Consider the following 21,076-nt stretch of genomic DNA (forward strand, 5'->3'; position numbering starts at 1 on the left):
TGCAGCCACAGGACCTGGGCACCTTGCAGTCATTGAGTCCATCATGAACTCCTCTGGATACCAAAGTATTCTAGAGTCAGATGTGAGGCCATCTGTCCCACAGCTAAAGCTGGGCTGAAACTGGCTCATCAACAGGACAAAGATCCCAAACACAGCAGCAGATCTACAGCAGAATGTGTGAAAAAGAAAAGAATCAAGGTGTTGCAATGGTCCAGTCAGAGTCCAGACCTCAGCCTGACTGAAATGCTGTGGTGGGACCTTAAGAGAGCTGTGCAGAAACCAATGCTGCAAACCTCAATGAGCTGAAGCAACGCTGGAAGAAGAGTGGGCCGAGATTCCTCCACAATGTTAACATTACATGGTGTAACATGTCACATGTTGTTCTGAGGGGGCATTTACCTCATTCTAAGGCCTGGTAAGGATCAGAGGATTTTTTTCAGTTTTATCCTTGAGGGTTTTTTCTCTTTTTAACATCACAAACGACAAACTGCAGACGATTAGAGTGAAGCCTGGTTATCGTCTTTAGCCCCAACTCTCAGCAGGCTCACTGCTTTGAAAAGCCTCGTGATGTTTCCTGTCATCCAGACATCTTTATTTCTGGGTGTGAAAATGTTTTAATGAAGCTGTAAGTTCTAAACTAAGTGGAGAGGGAGTGCTTCTAGATATAAGCACACAGGTCAGATAAAAACTTTATCATTTCAGTGAAGCCTGCATTAAGTTAGGGGTGAAACCAGAAGAAAGTGATATTATTTATCACTTGTACAATCTTTCCTCTCATTATTATAAACTTCTGCTTGGTGCTTTGTCACATTCAAAGTCATGGATTAGTTACCAAAAGCAGACTTTGTGGACTGTGATCTGACTGATATCTGAAGCTACACACCCCAACAGCAGAGTTTCTGGAAAGAGTTACTGTCTTACTCACTTTTATTTATTTACTCATTCAGCAACTAAATCTTTCTCGGTGTCTTTAAATCTTGCTTAATCAATCTCTCGTATACTTCTCTGCTTCCACTTGAGTAGAAAAGACATCAGAAGCACCAAATCCACCGAATTCTGCAGATTTGAAAGGAATAATTCATAATAAAATGACTCAGTGGAATCTTCTGCAGTCACACAGACCGCAGACACACACTCTGCCTTTGCCTTCACACCTTCTGCGCTCTCCCGCCTCTCATTCTCACGGTAACACCGATAGGATCACACCTGCATGCAGAGCAGAACAGCCTGCTCTTGTTTACTTCCAAGCTGCTGCCAGTGGACATGATGATGCTTGTAATGCAAGACCGAACTGCTCCAGGGGGTCATATCCCAATCCATGAACTGCTTTATTAAACCACAAAGTTACACTAAAAACAGATAAAAAAATCATTTTTCAGAGCTGTATTGATTTTCACTGTAGCAGTAATCAATATATTAACTTCTGTTATAGCTGAATTATTGGAAAAATGAAAATAAAGTTCGAGTGTAGTCCTGTATAGTGGCTCAACTCCCACTTCCACTACCCTCTTCTTCCAAGCATGTAGGCAGAAATATGGTGGCAGGGCACAAGATGCAAAAATATAGATATAAGTTTGTTCCAATTATAGTATATATGAATTATGAACAAACTCTCTGTAATGTCAACCATTGGTTTGTGAAGTGCAGCTTTGAATCCTCACGTTCGGCATTTGGCTGTTGCCATATTGGTCATATTGGACCCAGAAGTGACCATATTTGGACAAAGAGGTGGAGTTAATTGATCCCTGAAAGCTGATTGGATGAAATTGTGCTTCTTTGAGGATTAATTAAAAACTGTATTATTGATTAAATTGTCACAAAACACTAATGAGAGTGAGTGAATCTTTCTTATGGAAACGTAGTGATGAATGGAAGGATGTTGTGGAGCTAGCACCTGGTGGTTATTAATGGTATTGCACTTAAAGGCACTTCAGCGTGGCTTCACGTCCAACAGTAGAGGACTTTGTCCAATATTTAAACAGTCTAAAGGCCTTTTCATACATGACTTTCAAGTCAAGACTGATGTGCCTTCATTGCTGTTAAGAATAATTATTAAGTCTTTATTTTAGGACAAAAGATGTTGCTGTCCTCTGCAAATAGATGAAGACGTCATGTCTTGAAGATTCTCAAAACATTTGGAAGCTGTTGACTCCACTTCGCTATTTGAGTTTTCGTGTGCAACACATTTACAATGTGGCAAGTATGACAAATCTGAGGTTTTATCATTTTCAAGTTGAGATCTGAATAATTGAATTCAGCTAATCTTAAGCACAAGTTTCAAAGGGATGCAGCAGTGTGGAATAACCTCTGTGAAGAAATGGTAACTAGAAAAACTGGTGGAGGGTCTGCTCTCGGGGAAAATTCAAACTCTTGACCAGAGGAGTGTGGAAACCTGACGCAGGAAACAAATGAGACATGCTTCTCTGCTTCTTTAGGAACTCTTGTTAAGATGCCCTTGAGCAAGGTGCTTAATGGCTGGCTGCACCGTGAGACATTCTGGTGCTGACTGGCACCAGACTGTGGTTGTATTGGGCAGCCCCAAGGTTTTAATGTCTGTAACTGAGTGAGCGTGAAGGTTTATGCTGTATGAAAGCAAAGAGCTGAGCTTTTCTGGGTAAATAGAGATTAATAAAATAAAAAATAAACGGCCTATATGGCCTGCTAAATGCTTATTCAATTGCTCTCTCTTTGTCTAGAGAAGGTATTTAAAGCTGCTTGGACAAATTTGAGACACATACACATCTCTCAATCTGTGTCGAGCGTTCCGGTGGAAGCTTTTACTGGAGATGGGCAGAAAAGCGAGCCAGTTTCATCTGCCGTTCGCTTCACTAAATGACTGGAACACTGTATTTTAAAGCCGCATGGGAAAATGAAAAGGCGCAGGATGTCTTGATGAGGGAAAACTACCTGTAATTTGTTCAGCCAGTAAAAAGGTTTATATATAGAGAGAATAAAAGGTCTCCGTCTTTTCCCCCCAGTTCATTCTCCATCTATCCCTTTCTCTCAGGAATTCCAGAGTGCCTCCATCAACAGTCTTCTGGCTGACAGGAGGCCTCCAGAGTGCGTTTTGTCCGCTCGACGCCACCTCCTCTGCTGACAGCCTTCAGTTGCTTGGAGACAAGCTGTGGTAAATAAGCAGGTTGTTGATCAAAGCCTATGACGGCTCCACTACTGCGTTCTAAACGGTGTGCTGCTCAGCCGCCACCCACCACTCTCACTTCCTGTTCTCTGCTAACAGCAACCTGTAGGCTTTTTCCATGCAGTACACCCTGACATTACTATCAGGGTAATGTTCGGCTGAGATGTGTCTGCTTGATTGGGGGGTTTCCAGTCATTAGCAATGCAAAAGAGTGCAAATCTGAATTTTAAAACATGGGGTTCTGCGATGATTAAGCTGTCTGATAGGCTTTGGATGTTTTGGTGGCACCACAGGTCTGCTATTAGATGCTTCGTGCCGCTGATTGTGGTGCATAATTTACGGTGTACTCTGAAGGCTGCAACCATGCAGGGCAAACAGCCAGTGCTGCTGTTTTCACCTTCCAAGTGAAAAAACCTGACGTGACTATAAGAATTGCTTCAGATAGTGGCTGTAATGGAGGAGGAAAGACACACTCAGGTTACTATACAGTGAAAATCTTTAACTACTGGATAAATATGCATTGAAACAAAGAGCCCTCGCCACTGAATCTGCATCCCTGCGGGGTCTGTACAGTATTGCTGCTACCAACTATCATTACTTCTACTAATAAGCTAAGCAACAAGTCCCTGTTGTCCTCTTAAAACGTCATCACCAGGCCCTACCCTTTGTTTTTAGCTTGATTAAAAAGACTTTTCAATTTGACTTAAAATAACTAAGATCATAAACTCTCCTTTGACTTAGTCCACGTTATCAAATACTAAATCTGATGTTTCTGCCAATACGTTAGCACTAAATTTAACCATGGACAGTTGCAGTAACAACTTTAACCATCACCAGCTGCAGGGAATGACAATCAGATGTAAACTGTTCAAAAGCAGCTGCCTTCTTTCTCCTTAAAGCTGCCACCTCCCTCTGTGGAACAGCTGCACCTTTATTTATCTATAATACAGCAGAAGCTGCAGCTCACCGTCTGAACATATCTGTACAGTCATTAATTTACATATCATTCTGTGCGTTATCTGTCATTCTATCATTCTAACTTTCTCTGTGGGATATCATCATGTATTTAAGTATAATCGAGTTCACTGCAGTTGCTTGAATGGTGATTTCATCCGATGAGGATTTTATCAGAGCAGAGCGACGGTCTGGAAATGCTTTCAGTGACCATGAGTTGTCTCAAACATGTTTAGCCACGTGACGAAAGAACAGAAGTGAGAGCAGCTTTATTTAGAAATTCAGTGTATAGTTCAGAGGGGAATATAAATGGGCCAGAGGTTAGAGGTTTCAGTCAAAAACCTTTGTACATGCTTGTGAAACCACTGTTTATGGTTGAATATTTTAGCTCTAAGAGACATTCGATAAGAAGATTCATGCCCACTGGCATGATTTTTGCTTTATTTTCATGCTACTGGACATAAGAATAACAGACGAATTGTTCCAAATCGTCTGTTTCATCACATTTAGCAGGCAGAAAACTCCATATTCAAAGCAAAGAGCCAAGATCCTGGTCTGAGTGTTTATCTTCTCAAACCACTTTGCTTTAAGATATCATCTTTTTGCATTCAGGCACTGTTTCCTTACACTTTCACTCACTGTTTCATCGCTGTTTTACACAATATGAACTACTTAATTAAGCTTTTTAAAAACTGTAACCCCTCAACGTGTCGCTCACACAAACGAGTAATCGTACGTGACGCTTCAATGCTCAACTGTGGGCCGGTCTAACACTTGGAACTGTAGGGACAATCAGCCACAGCATCTGACACACCATAAATCAGGCAATTTGATTGGCTGGTGCCTCCGCTGCTCGTTCTCAGCTTTCCCCGCAAACCCAATAAGCAGATCCAGAATTCAATTTGACAATGCAAGATGTCACCAAGTCCAAGTGGGCTTTGATAGCTGGTCATCAAACAGACTCACATGTGTGTACCTATGAAAACAAACATGCACTGTCACAGAAAATACTATCATGGAAGTGGGGCTATACAGTATCAGTTAAACAGCCCTCTGACTCCATTTTCCATACATACCAGGAGCCATGACCCTCATCACAGATAATAAATGTCATGAATATTGTAAAGCCCCACAGACGATGCAGCCCGTTTACTGTTAAAGATCATGTCCCTGTTTCTGCTACCGCAGCCTCAGCCTTTGTTTTTTATCACTTCTCAGAGAATGAAAACTAAACATGAAGGAACAAACTAACCAGGTTAGATTATTAGCTTAAATGCTCATCGTGATCCATCTGACCGTCGCTCTTTCTTTAATTGATTTCAACCAGAATTAATGTGATTTTTTTAACCGTTTTGCAGCTTTTCATGTTTCACATTGTTGCTGTTTTCCTGCAGTTCCCTTTCTGTGCCAAATGTCACTGATAACAGTTATATTTTAAATAGATAAATGCATTACTGTTTATGCAGCATTTTCATATTGTTGCTTTTAGATGTTAGGCTGCTATAAAGTAACAAGAAGCTATAGCTGACAAATAAATGTTGTAGAGAAGAAGTAAAGAGAACCATTTAGGTAAACAGATTCATATTAATTCAAAGTATCTAACCTAAAGAAGCTCTTACTCCTCCAAAACCTCGACATGTTTGCAGTGAGAACTCTGCTCGTCTGGATTATGACCAAAGTTGTTGACGGGAGACGAGCCCAACATGTCAAATCAGACACTCTGCAAGCAGAAAGCCTGTCCAATCTACCTGGGAAGGGTGAGTTTCAGTGTCAGTGTGGTTGTTTGTGTGAGCAGGAGTGTCGAAAGTTGCTTTGTGGCATCATAACTTGCTGCTGGCTGTGTTGTGATCGAGACTCAAGGAAACATGTGGGAATCTGGGACATAGAAACTCTTGTGTCTCTTCTGACAAGGCAGCTATACTTTTACACCACTTAAATCATCTCCTGGGGGAGTGCTGGAGGAAATAGAAAGGTATTTACTTGTCGGTGTAAAAAATGCTCCTAAATAAGGACAAAAATGCCACTGAAAACCAGATCAAAACCACCAATGACCATCGATGTAACACTAAAAATGTGTCTCTTTTGTTAGCCAATTTGTTCCACACTTCTGGCAATCTAAAAATAAAAGCAACGTGTGAAATAGTTTCAGGCTTGAAAATTGCTTTTTTAAGGCTCTGGTAACCTGTTTGTTTGAAATTGGTATTTTTCATTCCATATCTGACTTCAGAAAAGGGATTATTTGTTGAATATTCTGGTTATTTCTGTCATTTGAGCTACACCATCACAACTAATCCGTGGTAATCTTTTTGTTTCAATAATACAAGCCAGAAGCTCACATGTGTGCAGCAGTGGGTGTGTGTGTTTAACAGCGTGCAGCTGCACAGCAGCAACATATGATACAGTGTTGCTCATTTCTGGAAAGTATTTGGTTGTCATCTGAAGGAAAACTGAATTGTTTAACAGTCATGCTGTGTCAGCAGCACGTTCAACTCGTCTTTCAGAAACTGCGACTGAAACTCAAAGATTAAGTGGTTTTGGCTTTGTCTGAGACAGATTATTTATAGGGCTGTCAAACGATTATTTGTTTAATCGCGATTAATCGCATTTTTTCCATAGTTAACTCGCGATTAATCTCTATATTAAAAACATAGAGTTAGAATCAAATAAACAAAAAAAAAAGTCTTTTATCTTTTATTTCTTCTTTCAAATAAAAAAGTGCACTGTAGACCCACTGTAGGCATGTCTATTTAAAAAACACAGCACATAAAATGCCACAACAATGTGGTCTTAAAACTGAAAAGGTAGCAGCCAACTAACGACAAACAGAACAGGGCCTAATGACAGTTAAATTAATTAAAAACTGACACATCAGATTCAGAACTCTTAGTGACTTTTCTCCTATTTATTAAGCCAATTGCTAAGACCGCGATTAACCGCGATAAAAAAAATTAATGCGTTATTTTTTTAATTAATCGCATCGCGATAAACGCGTTAATTATGACAGCCCTAATTATTTACATTATGTGGTGAGATTAGACAGTGTTTCAGTCAAAAATAAAGAATGTCTTCGTAAAGTTGCCATCATAAACAACAGGATCGTGTAAGTCAAATGAATTCTTTACCTGTTTAAAGCATTTCAGAGATTTTCTTGGCTTCAAATGCAGTTCTGTTAGTTTTTAACTCTAAAGAATAAACTCCCAAAAGAGAAGAGAATTAATTAAATATCCAAGCAAGCAATCTATCAATCTGAGTGTGGATGAAATCCCTCATCAGTATCTAACTCTTATAAGTTCATAAGACAGTTTGACAGACACTGATGCTTCTGTTGAGATGTAAATTGTCAACTTTATCTCGTGGCACTGATCCACGGCGCAAAGCCTTGCATTTTCACAATAAAGGTTCTAAAATCTAAGGTTCAAAACAATTTCTACATTCTTATTACTCATTTCACTGATCCTATAGCCTGCGTTTTGATTTGATAACACCTCCACGTCCTGGGTCTCCATCAACTCTCCACCTCTCACTTGTCCTTACTTGGCCATAAATGTTTATACCAAGATAGGAGAATCTTTGTGACAAGAGATAGCTGGGTGGAGACTTGTCCTGCACATGGTGTTTTTCAACTTTGCTCTATCCTGAGAATTAGATATACAACAGATATACAAATCTGTTTGGTTACAGCTTACGTAGTTTTGTATTCCTGTGTCATATTTCTCTTCATTTCACACGAACCACATGGACTGTAACATTGTTCTATTTTGGGGAAGTGGACAAACATATTACAGTATTACACATTTTCTGCTGTAATTTGAACTACATGCGTAGGTTCTTGCTCATGTAGGCCACTTACATGAGTGCATGTGTGTGTTTGTTTTCCATTTATAGAAAAGATCCAGGCTGGTCTCACAGAAACATGTGAAATGAACACTGTCGGTGACAAAGCTTCTCCTCCACTTTCCGTTGCATGCACAGAAGGAATAAGTCATTTTACATCTGCCTGTCAGACCAGAAGGATTAGTCACAACACCACAGCCTCTGTAAAAACGCTGGAAATAAATCCATTCAGAGAGCGACAGGAATTGAGATAATATGTAATTTTCCAGAAAATGCTTGGCTACTCTAACATCAATATATCTTTTTTTTCTTTTTTTTTGCCTAAATCTAACCAAATGACAGTACAATTACCCAGAAATAATGTTTTATAAGTGGATGTCTTATATATAAGAAGAAAAGATTAGATTATGTTTGTGCAGCAGGTCCTTCCACATGGGAGATCGGCCATGTTTTGGCCATGAAAGGCACGAAGAGAGAGAGTACTTCAGAGGGTGATGAAGAAGAAGTCAGAGCGATGGGTGGCTGTGCATGAAAAACCTGAGAAATGGAGGGTTATACTTTTTGCATAATGCAAGAAGAGACAACACAGCAAGAACTGACATCATCAAAGAGAGGGAAAACATAGTTAAAGGGATAGTTAAAGACAGAAGACAAGAAACACTCGAGTAGTTTTTCCAAGATGGAAAAATCCCTGATGAAGGACAAAAGTCTTTGGAATTAAATGCCATAGATGATGGCCGACAATATGACCGTTTCAACACAATTTCTGTGACTTGTTGGGTTTCCATTGAAGCTGGGAGGACCTCAGGCTGACTGAGTCATACATGTTATTGATCTGACGGCCACACAGATTCAGTGTTTCATGTGCACGGCTCACATTTCAGTTAAATCCCTGCATGTGTAGCTCATTACTATAAGAGCTCCATAAATATCACACAACAACATGACTGGGAACCACCAACTCAAAAATATTGGATCTGTCCAGAAAAATCACAACTGAGCATTAAGCCCTGTAATGTGAAGCCCAAGTTATTGCAAGACATCTCTTGGGGATCATTAATGTCTGCACCAAGTTCAATAACAATCAATTCAACTGCTGTTTCTGTCTCAACCGAAGCCGCACTGCTAGCAAGGACAAAGGAAGTTCATTTCAGCGTCTCAACAAAGCAATAAATCAGTGAATCCAAATTCACACTTTGAGGTGGAGGAATATGGGTGGATGGTTTTGGAAAATTGAGATTTCCAAAGGGCTCCACTGGAGGGCCACTGGGAAACAAAGAGGGAGCGTATGCTAATAGAAACACAGCGCTAATCCATCACCCAGTCTCTTCAGAAATAATTAAGTCAAATTATAGACAGCACTTTAATCTCCCTCCAGATGGGGACCCTGCTGATCAACAGGTGGCCTCTCCTCATATGAACCTTCATCCCACCACTGTCATTTGAATCCTCGAAAACAATGGTGGACCAGAGGAGCCAGACATCCGAGTGAAATATGAGCTGCATGTGTAATTATGATAGAGCGAGTGTACGTGTGCGATATCTATTTCATAATTAAGCACCTACTGTGCCTCCGTGACACCTGTCTTTGTCTTTTTTCTATTATTATAACAAAAGGCTGCAAATGAGATGCAAGCAGTCTCTGTATTCAGATGGCTGCCTCACATTTTCACAGTTCAAGTTGTCATGTTCTGTTTTTAGGAGCAAAACAAAGCAAAAACAACACCTGCAAAGAGCACAAGCCTGTACAATACTTCAGCTTTTCTCGTTGAATAGACAAAATTCTGCCACTTGACGGGGGACATAATTAACACTTACTTTCATCTCAGCTGGCAGGAACTTTTTAGTTGTTCTTGATGAAATGTCTTTTAATTCAGTGCTTAAATATTAAAACTACAGACGTCTTAATCGCACTGCAGACAAGGCAACAAAGAAGGCTGTTGCCCTGCTGGTGATTGCTTCTGCACAGTGTATGCACACATCATCATACTGTACAAACTCTACCTAATCATGGTGGCATTGCCCTTCGTCACAGAAGAATAGAGAATTATACATCCATGCTGCAGCTGGGGATGATGAACTCTGATTGCTTTTCCCTCGTCTCTCTTCCATCACTGCAAATTCATCACACTGACAAATCGCTTTCTGTATCCCACATGGGTGTCGGTGCAATCAAACTGTAACGTGCACGCTAATCGACCCCAATCAGCACCCTGTTTTTGAATGCCACCCCTTGATGCGATGGGTTGAAAACACAAGCAGATCTGAGGCGCCTCTTGTTCCATTTGACAGTGGCTTCAGGCAAATTGTGAGTCCACATTGAAGAGAATGAAATCACATGAAAGGTCTGCGAGGCCACTGCAGACGTAGATCGGAGCAGCGTGACACACAGTACTGTCTGCAGATGCAGCTCTCGTAGGTTCATAAAGACTCAGACCGGCTTCTTTTAATTCTCCCAATCTATTTGTAAAACACACTTCAATAAAACAGCTGCATTTGTCACTTATTGATGCTGTAAATCCTAAAGGTCACGCCAAAGAGCTGAGAGCTTGTGCTGCAGTAAGAGGAACGGTGCACGTCAAATCATTCTGACTAGAAAGAACTTCAAATATGCTTTTGATAAATGTTTGGCTTCCAACTCCTAACATCTCCACTGGGAGGGTTCAGATAACTTCAGAAGGTCTGGAAGTCTGAGCTGGAACAGGTTAATGGGAGTGGGAATAGACTTTGGCTCAAGGAGAAAGGCAAACATCTTCTCCGGAACTGTTTGGATATCCTTAAATCTCTCTCGCCAAGAGACTCACAGAAACTGACTGAGCCGAGGTGTTAAAAGAAAATCCTTCATTCTAACCTTTGTCTGCCTTCTTTGGTAGTAAAAATAATTACAGACGTGTAAAGTTGATGCATGTTAATGCGTCCCATGAGAGTTTTTCATCATCATCATCAATCATGTCATCAGATGCAGTAATTATTCATGTTTTTCTCCACTAAAAAAGTTTGACGCCAACAGACCTAGTTACATACCAATTTATAACCAAGTGATTGATGAAAAGAAGCAAACGGTCAGCCAGACAGTCAAAGTTATTTATTAATTTACAAATTAAGACTTCAGAGATGTTTGTTTCTACATTACACCGACACTGGAGGGGTCCATGGTTACCAGATGATAAGCTCCCCAATATTTAAGTAGAATAAGGCCCAATTCCATTTCTTATTTTTAAAATATTCCCCAATAAAACTGAACATCTACGTCATCTGTTGACACAGATACACTTTTAAGTCAAGTCAAGGAAATCTAAGAAGACAAAGACGTGGGATAGGATTCAATCTGCCAATGAGCAGCAGGGAACAGACACGTTAAAAACATGCATTTAAATACTCTTTTTGGTACATATCAAAGATCCCAACAGTCTGTTTACATTAGATAACTGTCCTCTTAAATCTCAGGTAACTCTAGTTAGTAAGTAACTAGTTACTAGTTCTAGTAACTCTGGTTCAAGGGGCAAAGGGACAATTGAAATGAAGGGGATTTGGGCATTTGTCTGCACATGAGTGCAGCTTCCCTCTTGACCTCTACGCTAATTTCTGGGTGACAAATGACTAACAGCTGGTGTGGAAATGTCAAACCACACATGACATCAGCACTGTGTGAACTCCTCTGCTGTAAAATCTTGAATTTACCAAACGTTTTAAATGTTGTGTGTTCTAGATTTAGCTAAAGTGAGCAATGCAAGGATCTTTTGTTGGTTGTATTTGTAATTCAGTGTATCTTTTGAAGATGTAGAGACGAAAGCCTTTGTCTCTTAATTGCCGTAGTTTTGTCTCCACTGAGGACACAGCATGCAAATCCAATACCACACATACGCCGTGTTGTGCTATCGACAGTCTTAATGGAAAAGGCCCCGTGGAGCACTAAACTGACCTAAACAAGCATTTGCTTTGTGGTCAGTGTGAAACTGAAGGCTCTCATTTCTCATTCAGATTACACATTTTATAATGAAATGACTGAAAAAGAAACTAGTCAAAGAGCTGTAAGTCATCTTTCATCGGTGCTGTTTTCAACTTGTTTCCCAACATGAAGTCATGACACGAGTGCTGCAGCTTTACCCGTGTGGATGTCTTATATATAAGAAGAAAAGATTAGATTATGTTTGTGCAGCAGGTCCTTCCACATGGGAGATCGGCCATGTTTTGGCCATGAAAGGCACGAAGAGAGAGAGTACTTCAGAGGGTGATGAAGAAGAAGTCAGAGCGATGGGTGGCTGTGCATGAAAAACCTGAGAAATGGAGGGTTATACTTTTTGCATAATGCAAGAAGAGACAACATCAAAGAGAGGGAAAACATGAGTAGGCACAATGAATTTGGGATAGTTAAAGACAGAAGACAAGAAACACTCGAGTAGTTTTTCCAAGATGGAAAAATCCCTGATGAAGGACAAAAGTCTTTGGAATTATGCCATAGATGATGGCCGAAAATATGACCGTTTCAACACATTACGTCCCATGACATACGCCGCGATGTGCTATCGACAGTCTTAATGGAAAAGCCCCCGTGGAGCACTAAACTGACCTAAACAACTGAAACTGAAGGTTCTCATTTCTCATTCAGATGACACATTTTATCATGAAATGACTGAAAAAGAAACTAGTCTAAGAGCTGTAAGTCATCTTTAAGAAGAAAGATTTCAGTCTTCATCAGTGCTGTTTTCAACTTGTTTCCCAACATGAAGTCATGCAACCAGTATGGAAACTGCTCTGGTCTCAGCAGGGAGACGTCTGAGAATTTCATTATTAACCTGACGAGTCATAGCTAGTCAGCGTTCACGTAGTTTTCTCTTCTCGAGACATTTTACGGAAAGGCAGAGTGTGCTCTGTAATGTCACTGTGCAAACACTGGATGTTGGGAGAAATCTAATAAGTTAGGTTTTGATGACTGTTTGTTTTCACTTCAGCTGAGACGCCACATGGCTCCTTTATAAGATGAGAAAATTGTCCAACCTCTTGAGCTCATAAAATGATTTCCCAAACCCTGGAGGAATGTCAAGCATGCATTTTCCTGAATCAAGCCTCTTTATATTTCAGGTCACCAACCACTGGCAACATAATTGCTTTCCTCAGATGAAGTCAGCTGTCAGTTCCTCTAAATATACTTAAAGATTTGCCCATAAACTGACATCTGGGATCCCATGTTGAACCCAAAAGCATATTTTGGTTTGCCCACTAGGCAGGAAGTGAGGTGAAGGCTGAGGTCACTTCCTGTACATTCTGCCTCACAGGCTTCTTAGCGTCTAACAATAGCTGTGAGAGATCCTCTTTTTCTCACCACACACACATAAATACATTTGTTCCTCTGTGGTCGGTGCTACCAGGGGAAAGCTGACGACCAGCGGAGGTGTTTTCTTAAATTTAGATTGTTTGCTTCTCTGCTGTGGAGACCCTGATTGCATTTCAACACAATCAATACTGGCATATTGGATCTGAGTGAGAGGGCAATAAGAGCCAATAAAGCTTTGAGGGGGCGCTCAGGCGTATTGTCTGTCGGGCAGTCAGGAAAACAGCAGTGGCCACGTTAGAAGATGCAATAAGCAGAAAGGCTGGATGAAACGCAGCAGCGTGCAAATAAACCTAAGCACAAGACAAACCAACATGGGCCCAGACAAGGAGGCTCTGCGGCTGTCGCCACGATAACATGTGTACACAAACACCTCACTCCCTATCTCGGTTTCTAGCTCTCCGCTCATTTCCTCTCTCTTCAAGATAGTCACTTACAGACTCATCTAATGACGCAGGTTCCCCACCATGTGCAGAAGTGCACCTCAAGATGTGCTGTTGGTGATTGAAAACAAGGCCATTGATAAATCACAGCTATGACTGGAATCTCGAAAATCTTGAAGGATTTTTGTGAAAATCCCCATCTCTCCACTGCCCTGCTGTCCCACTTTTATTCCCTGCTCCTCTGACCCTTCATCTTGTTTCTGATAAGAACTGCCACCCAGCTCAGAAAGCAGTAACACACTCAGACCTGAACAACCTGAATCAAACTCCATTTGATGCACACACCACATACCTGAGAGTGAGTTCTGCACAGAAAGCGTAGCTTCATGAGGAAAGCTAATCTTAAACCTATTACCGAGCAGGGAGGGAGGGAGGGGGGAGAAAGAGGAAGGAACCAGGCAGACATCTGCGCTTCCTGTTGCTGAAAACTTTGTCAGCAGTTGCAGCCGTTTTAAGCGTAACGAATGGAAGCTGCTGAGCTCCGACTCTGTCTCACACCTAAAGCGTTGCTCTGACATCTCTGTCTCAGCTAACAGCGACTTGGCATTTTGCTGCCTGAGTGATTCGAAACAAAACGCATCTCTTAGCAGGCCGCTTAGTTCGGATGGAGGCAGTAACAAAAAGCAGTGACACCAGTTTGAATTTGCACTGTCGGCTTCGACAGCAGTTCATGCATATTTCATGCACGTGTCTGGAGGATTCCACAATCTAACTGTTATCACTTTGAATACCTTTATCAAGGCGATCTCAGGGAGCAGCGACGGGCCGGTTCCAGGAGAGGTCTGAACTATTAGTTCAGCATTTTCCAATACATAACCATCGCTTGCCTGGTTTGATTCCTCAGACCAGCAGACACACCTTTATCCCTCTCCTCTCTTTGCATAGCATCTAACTTACAAATCATATTTTGATCTTTCATCTTGGGCATCATGGGTTCGATGGAAATATAATGTAAAAACCAGATGACCATGAATTCAGTCTTCAATGTCATTCTCCTCCTCAATAATTGCGATTCGATTCCACCTCTGAAGCTGAGGAGCCAGGGGATGAATCCCAGCTCCCTTGCCATCCATGGACTAATCTCTGACCTCTCCTGCAGCTCCGTCTTATATCTGAGAGGAATGACAGTGGGAGGCTTCTCCTGTGTGTCACTCACCTGCCGTCACTTCTACAGCTCATATTAACAAGGGGACTTGAGGCTCTGGGGGCTTTGCATATAAATGATGTGCCTGGTACCTTAGATCATATCAGACAGTGTGATCCTGCCCCCCCCCCCCCCCCCATGTGTGTGTGTGTGGGCCTCACATGCCTGCTAACCGGCTTTGATGTCAAGGGGGACAACTTTATTTTCCAGCTCCCTGCTCACATGCTGCTGAGACACAACATCTTGAACAAGTCTGCGATGTTTCAGTCCTCCTGGCTTCTTTAACATTTCAAAATCAGATTTTGGATCTGAACATTCCTCAGTTTGCTGTGCTTGTATTTACAACAAAACGATTTCTTTCTGACAGCAACAACAGCCGAGCACTTTCTCAGATCCCTGTGGGGTCATGATCTCAATAGCAAAGTTTCTCTTGTTTTTCCTCCCATTAAAGGTAAATAAATGTCAGCCAAATGGCTCCAAATGTGATGGAGAAACACGATGCATCAGCAACTCATTGGTGGGCTCAGGCTGATAGTTAGAGGGGGTCTTCTACATAAAGCTTTCCGCTTATTTACTCCTCCTTTTATCAGTGTTTCTGCATTGAAAGGAGTTGTGTGGCTGGTGAGTAACCTGCAGGGACATTGAGGCGACAGCAGCAGCCGCCGCAGAGCTATGATCTAACACTGTGGCTCGAAATTATTGCAAACATTATTCACGGTGCAGCAGTGAAGGGAACTCAGCATTACGGGAGCATGCTGTATCGCCTCAGAAGAGAAAAGTGAGGAGGAAACAGTCAGCCTTTCATTTCCCCCCCAATATGCTAAATAAATATGCTGAGGCAGAATTCTGCTGTTTCGTTTTTTCTCTTATTAAGCAGAAATTTGTTACAAAACAAAACCAGTGATACAGTAAGTTGATTTTCACTGTGCAGTAGGTTATTTAATGTTGCCTGTTGGCAAAAAGAACAACAAAGTAATTCATTTATGTAATCCTAACACTAACAGAACGAGATGTACACCCACCGGCCACTTGATTAGGGACACCTTGGACACCTTCAGAACCGCCTTAATTCCTCGTGGCATACTTTCAACAAGGTGTTGGAAACATTCCTCAGAGATTTTGGTCCTTATTGATATGAGCATCACGCAGCTGCTGCACATCTATGATGCGAATCTCCCGTTCCACCACATCCCAAAGGTGCTCTGTTGGATTGAGAATCGTGTGCTTTGACACATACCGTATTTTTCGGACCACAAGGCGCACTTAAAATCCTTTAATTTTCTCAAAAACTGACAGTGCGCCTAATGTATGAATTAATTCTGGTTGTGCTTTCTGACCTAGAACCGATTTTATGTGGTACATGGTGCTCAAAAATCTGTCAAAATGTTTTAGCACGGCCTTGGAAAGCTACGAAGCTGCACTGCTTTATGGATTGAGCATTACGGGCCACCGTAGTCACGAACCTCGCGGAGTAATACGATCTGTGCTTCAACATTAAGGTGCATTCATTCATTCCTTTAGAAGCGGATTTCAAACTCAACGCAATCATTCACAGTACAAGAAGTAAGTTGAATAAAGTTTGACTTATCTGAGTTTTGTTTAATTTAATGCACTTTATAGCCCGAAAAATATGGTACTTCTTTGCTCAAAGGGGCCTCAGACACAACTGGAGAATTGGTGAACATCTGTCTCTCTTGCTTTATATTTTGGCGAGCGCGCCTTGTCGCCTTTGTCGGACTCTGTTGACGTCTTTCGTGGTGAATGAGTGCAGGAGAAGAGAGCTGGCTAATTTCCAGAAGCAACACTTTCACTAGAACATGTCAGGAGGTGAAGAAACTAAGGGATCATCGATCATCGTGACTCAAGCGAGACCAGCTCTGTTTAACATTTATTATGATTATATGTTTTCCTTTTTGCTTCTGGTTTTCCTTATTGTATAATGAATGCATTATGGCCCCTTTTTCCACTGGTGAGCTGGAGTTAAAAGCGTCACAGATCAGACTTGTGTTAGTTTTACACTTCAGTTTTCTTCAGGTTGAGTTTAGGCATTAAAAACTAAATGGTTAGGTTTAGGAAACCATCATGGCTCGCCTAAAGAAAATAAAAACCTGCTACAAATCTCCTTTTTCTGGATAGCTTGCTGATCAGTGCCTCGTCTTCTGCAAACATGATGGAAGAACAAGAAAAAGCTAAATTTGTGTCCATCGGCACAAATTCAGTAACTTTTATTTTGGTTTTTTATTGGGTTGGAATGTCAGAGCAAGGCTACCGGCACAGAAACAAAGAAAGTTTGAAATATTTAACTGTATTGTTTGTAAACCGTAAAGGTTTTATGATGGAGGACTGGCATTCAAAAAGTAAGAGTCTCAAATCTGTGACCACAAAGCAAACAGCTCTGAATATAAACGCTAGAAAACTCTACAGAGTTATTTGTCACGTAACACAACTCATAACCTTCGAAAATTGCATGTAATTACCCAAAATGTTGAATCAAAAATGATCACAGATTTCTGTTGAAGCTAACAGTGCTAAGTGTCCGTATTTATGACCGTGCCCTACAGCTCTACAGTACCACAGACTGTTTTCTTATTAATAATCTTTGACTCCGTTTGAATATTTTACAAGTTTCCTGTAGAAAAGGACCAGGCGCATGAATCATTACCTTCACTTACATACTTGGTACAAGGTAATTACAGCCATGAGTAACACACTAACCCCTTCAACCTGAAAATGTGCTGATGCAGGGAAATAATTCATATTCTGGGGCCACACATACAAACTGAATCCTCACACTTAATGTGTTCCTATGGGAAACAGACCAGGGCGCACACATTTTAAGAAAAGAAGCATAAACCAGAGGCTTCCTGACAGTGATGGAGAGACAAGGCAAGAGGAAAATGATTACAGTAAGTACCAACCCCCACCAATATAAGGCATACTCAAAGATAATGATAGAAATATGGCGATGGGCCAAACACACACAGTTCAAAAGGGAGGTGCCACCTCCCACCTCCCTCCCTGCCCCACCCTCCTGTCAGGCCCCAGAGGATGGTGGGCAGAGAAGCCTGCGCGGTCCCTTGACGCCGCTCGGCTGCTTCATCCATCCAGCCCAGTCTGCCTGACAAACTAATGGAGACTAATCAACTGTCAGAGTGAACACGGTGCCCACTACATCTCCCTGCTTCCCGTAGCATCCCCCCTCCTCCCCTGCAACACCCCCACAACTATCAGCTACCCTCCTCCCTCCGCCATTTCAGCTGTAATTGTCAGAGGCAGAAATAACTGAGTGATGGTTTCATATAGCACTCTTGCCCCTCCCTTGCTGGTTAATACACATTCCCAAATTAGTTTCCCATTAACTCACCTTAGTCTTAATGACACCCATTACTGTTTAACCCTAATCTCATCCTAATCTTAAATTAACTTACACCTTTACCCCGGCAGTGCCCATCATTAGGAGATTACTTCCTACTTTCTGAATCGATCAGACAGAGAGAGGATGTCAGCGTGTTTGCATACCGTCTGATAATCTGACGTTTCACCTGTGATTTGAACACATCCTCCAGGTTCTGTGTCATTTTGAGATGAAGCAGAGGACTTAAAATGGCTCTAGTCTTTCTATCTTTGTTTGGATTCTGTGGGCGGTCTGCAAAATGTCACAGGAGTGAAGTGGAAGCAAAGCAGTATGTCTGACAAATGAGAGGAGGGCAGTGACCACATGACTATCAGGATGAATTTGTGGATCTTTTTTAGATTTAGAGCACAAAAAGATTATTTGTGTGCATTTAAATATATTTTGTCTCATCTCATCAGATGAGCAAAACAGCTCAAATGCTTTATGTGCACAAATACTGCATTTTGGAAGTTTTAGGATTCACTGCTTTATAAATATGGTCCATTTGTTGTATATATATATGGACTGATGGTAGCTTTAGGTGGGATCCTTTTCACAGAGCAGGGTGCTAGAAAAGACAGAAGTCCAACCAGCTATCACAAATGTGCGACTGCGGGTCGAAATATTTGTGGTCATTTTTTGTCAGTGGATTGTTTTGGGCAGATGGCAACAATTTTTTATAGTTTAGCGGCGATAAGAACTGTACAAAAAACAGGAAGAGATGCACAAATGTGCATAATTAAAACTATTTCAAAATTATAGGTCGTAAATGCTTGCAAATCATTCAATTCTTTGGTTTCTGTTGTATGTGTTTAGCAGGGTATGTCCAGATAAAATCCAATAAATATCCTATAGTTTTAGTTTTAAATCTCTATGAACTCACTTCTTCCATGTCTGGACAATTCTAATCATTCTTTTAGCATCTTTAGTTTTTTGTCTCTACCAACTTCTGAGAAAAACAACTTTTCACTGAAAACAGCTGAATGCTGCAGCCAGAAAATCTCTTAAGGATAACTTAATGTGATATAATCAAACTTTATGCGGTCTAAAATGACACAACATTTACCTTAAAACCCCAGAGCTTTCTGGCCAGATTATATTTTGGGAAGCTGAGCTCATTTTAAGTTTAGAGTGCATCACAAACACATGAACGCTCCTCTTTAGACAATAACAAAGACACAGAGGCGTCCCAGAGCCACACAGTCAGGTCTTTGCTTCTCAGGAAGCAACGCCCACCTTCCGTCTCATAAACACCACAGATAGAGGAGAGGAAGGAGTGGAGGAGACTCCACCGGCCTGTTCTGTGTGTCTTAATGTGGGCGGGTGCTATCTTTGTAAAGGGAACTGATTAATTTCCATATTTCCATGCACAGCAAAGACAGCCTCAGACTCTCTTTGTCTGTCAGCAGCATCTCCATCCATAGTTAACACTCGTTAACAGCTCACCAGGTGGGTCAGTGCACGCAGCCGGTGTCTCAACAGCTGAAACAGACCGAAACCAACCAGGATCAGACTTGTAACCTTGGAGAAAACAGACTCTCTACCCCTTTTAAGAACCCTTTTACTTAGTTTGCATCTCCTGCTCATTGGATGGACTCGGCCATACATAATTTATGACCGCCAGCAGGATGTTTGACATGGATCGGTCTGAAAGTTCTGTATCATTAGCACAAAGCTTGACTGACTGTCAGAAAATAAATTATAATAGATGCCGCTTTACAGACAACAAGCACTAATTAACACTCTGTCATTAAGAGAAAATTGTGATGAAAATTACAGCCAGCGTGCTCTTATTCCATCACTGATAGATCTCTTCAGCTTCCCAGTCCTTAACGTTCTTTTCCTGGGGATAAATAAAGTGCAATGGCGTTTTCAGAGGGGGGGGCGGGCAGATTGATCGCACTGGAGGTAGCGTTATTCAGAAAAATAGGCGACTACACGTAGCACAGAGACGTATATTGTGCTGGAAATCAGCCCGTTAAACTTGTGAGGCTTGCTGACGCCGTATCATGCAGAAACCCAGTGCAGCAAAAGCCTTGAGCTATGCACATCATCTCAGCTGTGCATGTGAAAGGGGCAGTGATTCACATTTTATGAGCCAGTGGAAGAAAATGTCCATGACATAGCTGTTAAACGAGGTTGTGGGGATCTATAGCAGCGATAGCTATGCAGATACTGTACTAAAAATAAAAGGAGGAATGTTAAAAAAGGACTGCATTATGCACACAATGACAAAAAAATAGATAAGAGTCCATCTTACCATCTTTTCCAATCAGGAAGTCTAAGTAGCGGTATGTGTAGGCCAAGCCCATCTTGGTCTCCACCTGTGGTCTCTTTAGGGTGGAGTAAATCTTCCCCGGACTGTTCTCCTCCGATACCGGCTTCATCTTACGCAGACCGCAGCCCATGGCTCCACAGCTCGCCAGACACTGGAGCACAGACCCTGGAACAGAGCGAAACAGAACAGAAATAAGGTTTTCATGGTATACGGATGAAACAGGTGAAACAAACATGTCTTTGTGGAGTTTATGCAGTCGACAATTCCCACCCTATCTGCAACTAACACAAAGAAATCTCCATCTTCTAAGATTTTCTGTATTTCAGTGCATTCCTTGTTCTTCTGTCTTTATGCTGAGCTCCTTTTCTGGATTTTCGTGTTTTGCATTGGGCCCCAGTGTGGTTTCTGTGTGGAGTTTGCATGTTCTCGTGCATGCTTGGGTTCTCTCAGGGTATTCCGGCTTCCTCCCACAGTACAAAAACATGCACATCAGGCTAACTGCTGATTCAAAATGAACCCTGGGACTGAATGAGCATCTCTACTTGTTTATCTCTGTGC

The 21,076-nt window shown here is 41.5% G+C and overlaps 1 protein-coding gene across 2 annotated transcripts in view; it reads right to left on the reverse strand.

Moving 5' to 3' along the window:
- The window catches only part of LOC140315983 (raftlin), a 120,078-nt gene that overhangs the window by 81,659 nt on the left and 17,343 nt on the right, over positions 1 to 21,076 (reverse strand). For both annotated transcript variants that reach the window (XM_072393621.1, XM_072393620.1), the window contains exon 2: positions 20,501 to 20,683. In XM_072393621.1, the coding sequence (XP_072249722.1) occupies positions 20,501 to 20,648 (148 nt within the window). In that variant the 5' untranslated portion in view covers positions 20,649 to 20,683. The remainder of the gene's footprint in view (positions 1 to 20,500; positions 20,684 to 21,076) is intronic.

The sequence above is a fragment of the Leuresthes tenuis genome, unplaced genomic scaffold, assembly GCF_036924035.1.
Source record: "Leuresthes tenuis unplaced genomic scaffold, fLeuTen1.0.hap1 SCAF_10, whole genome shotgun sequence".
Classification (NCBI taxonomy): Eukaryota; Metazoa; Chordata; class Actinopteri; order Atheriniformes; family Atherinopsidae; genus Leuresthes; species Leuresthes tenuis.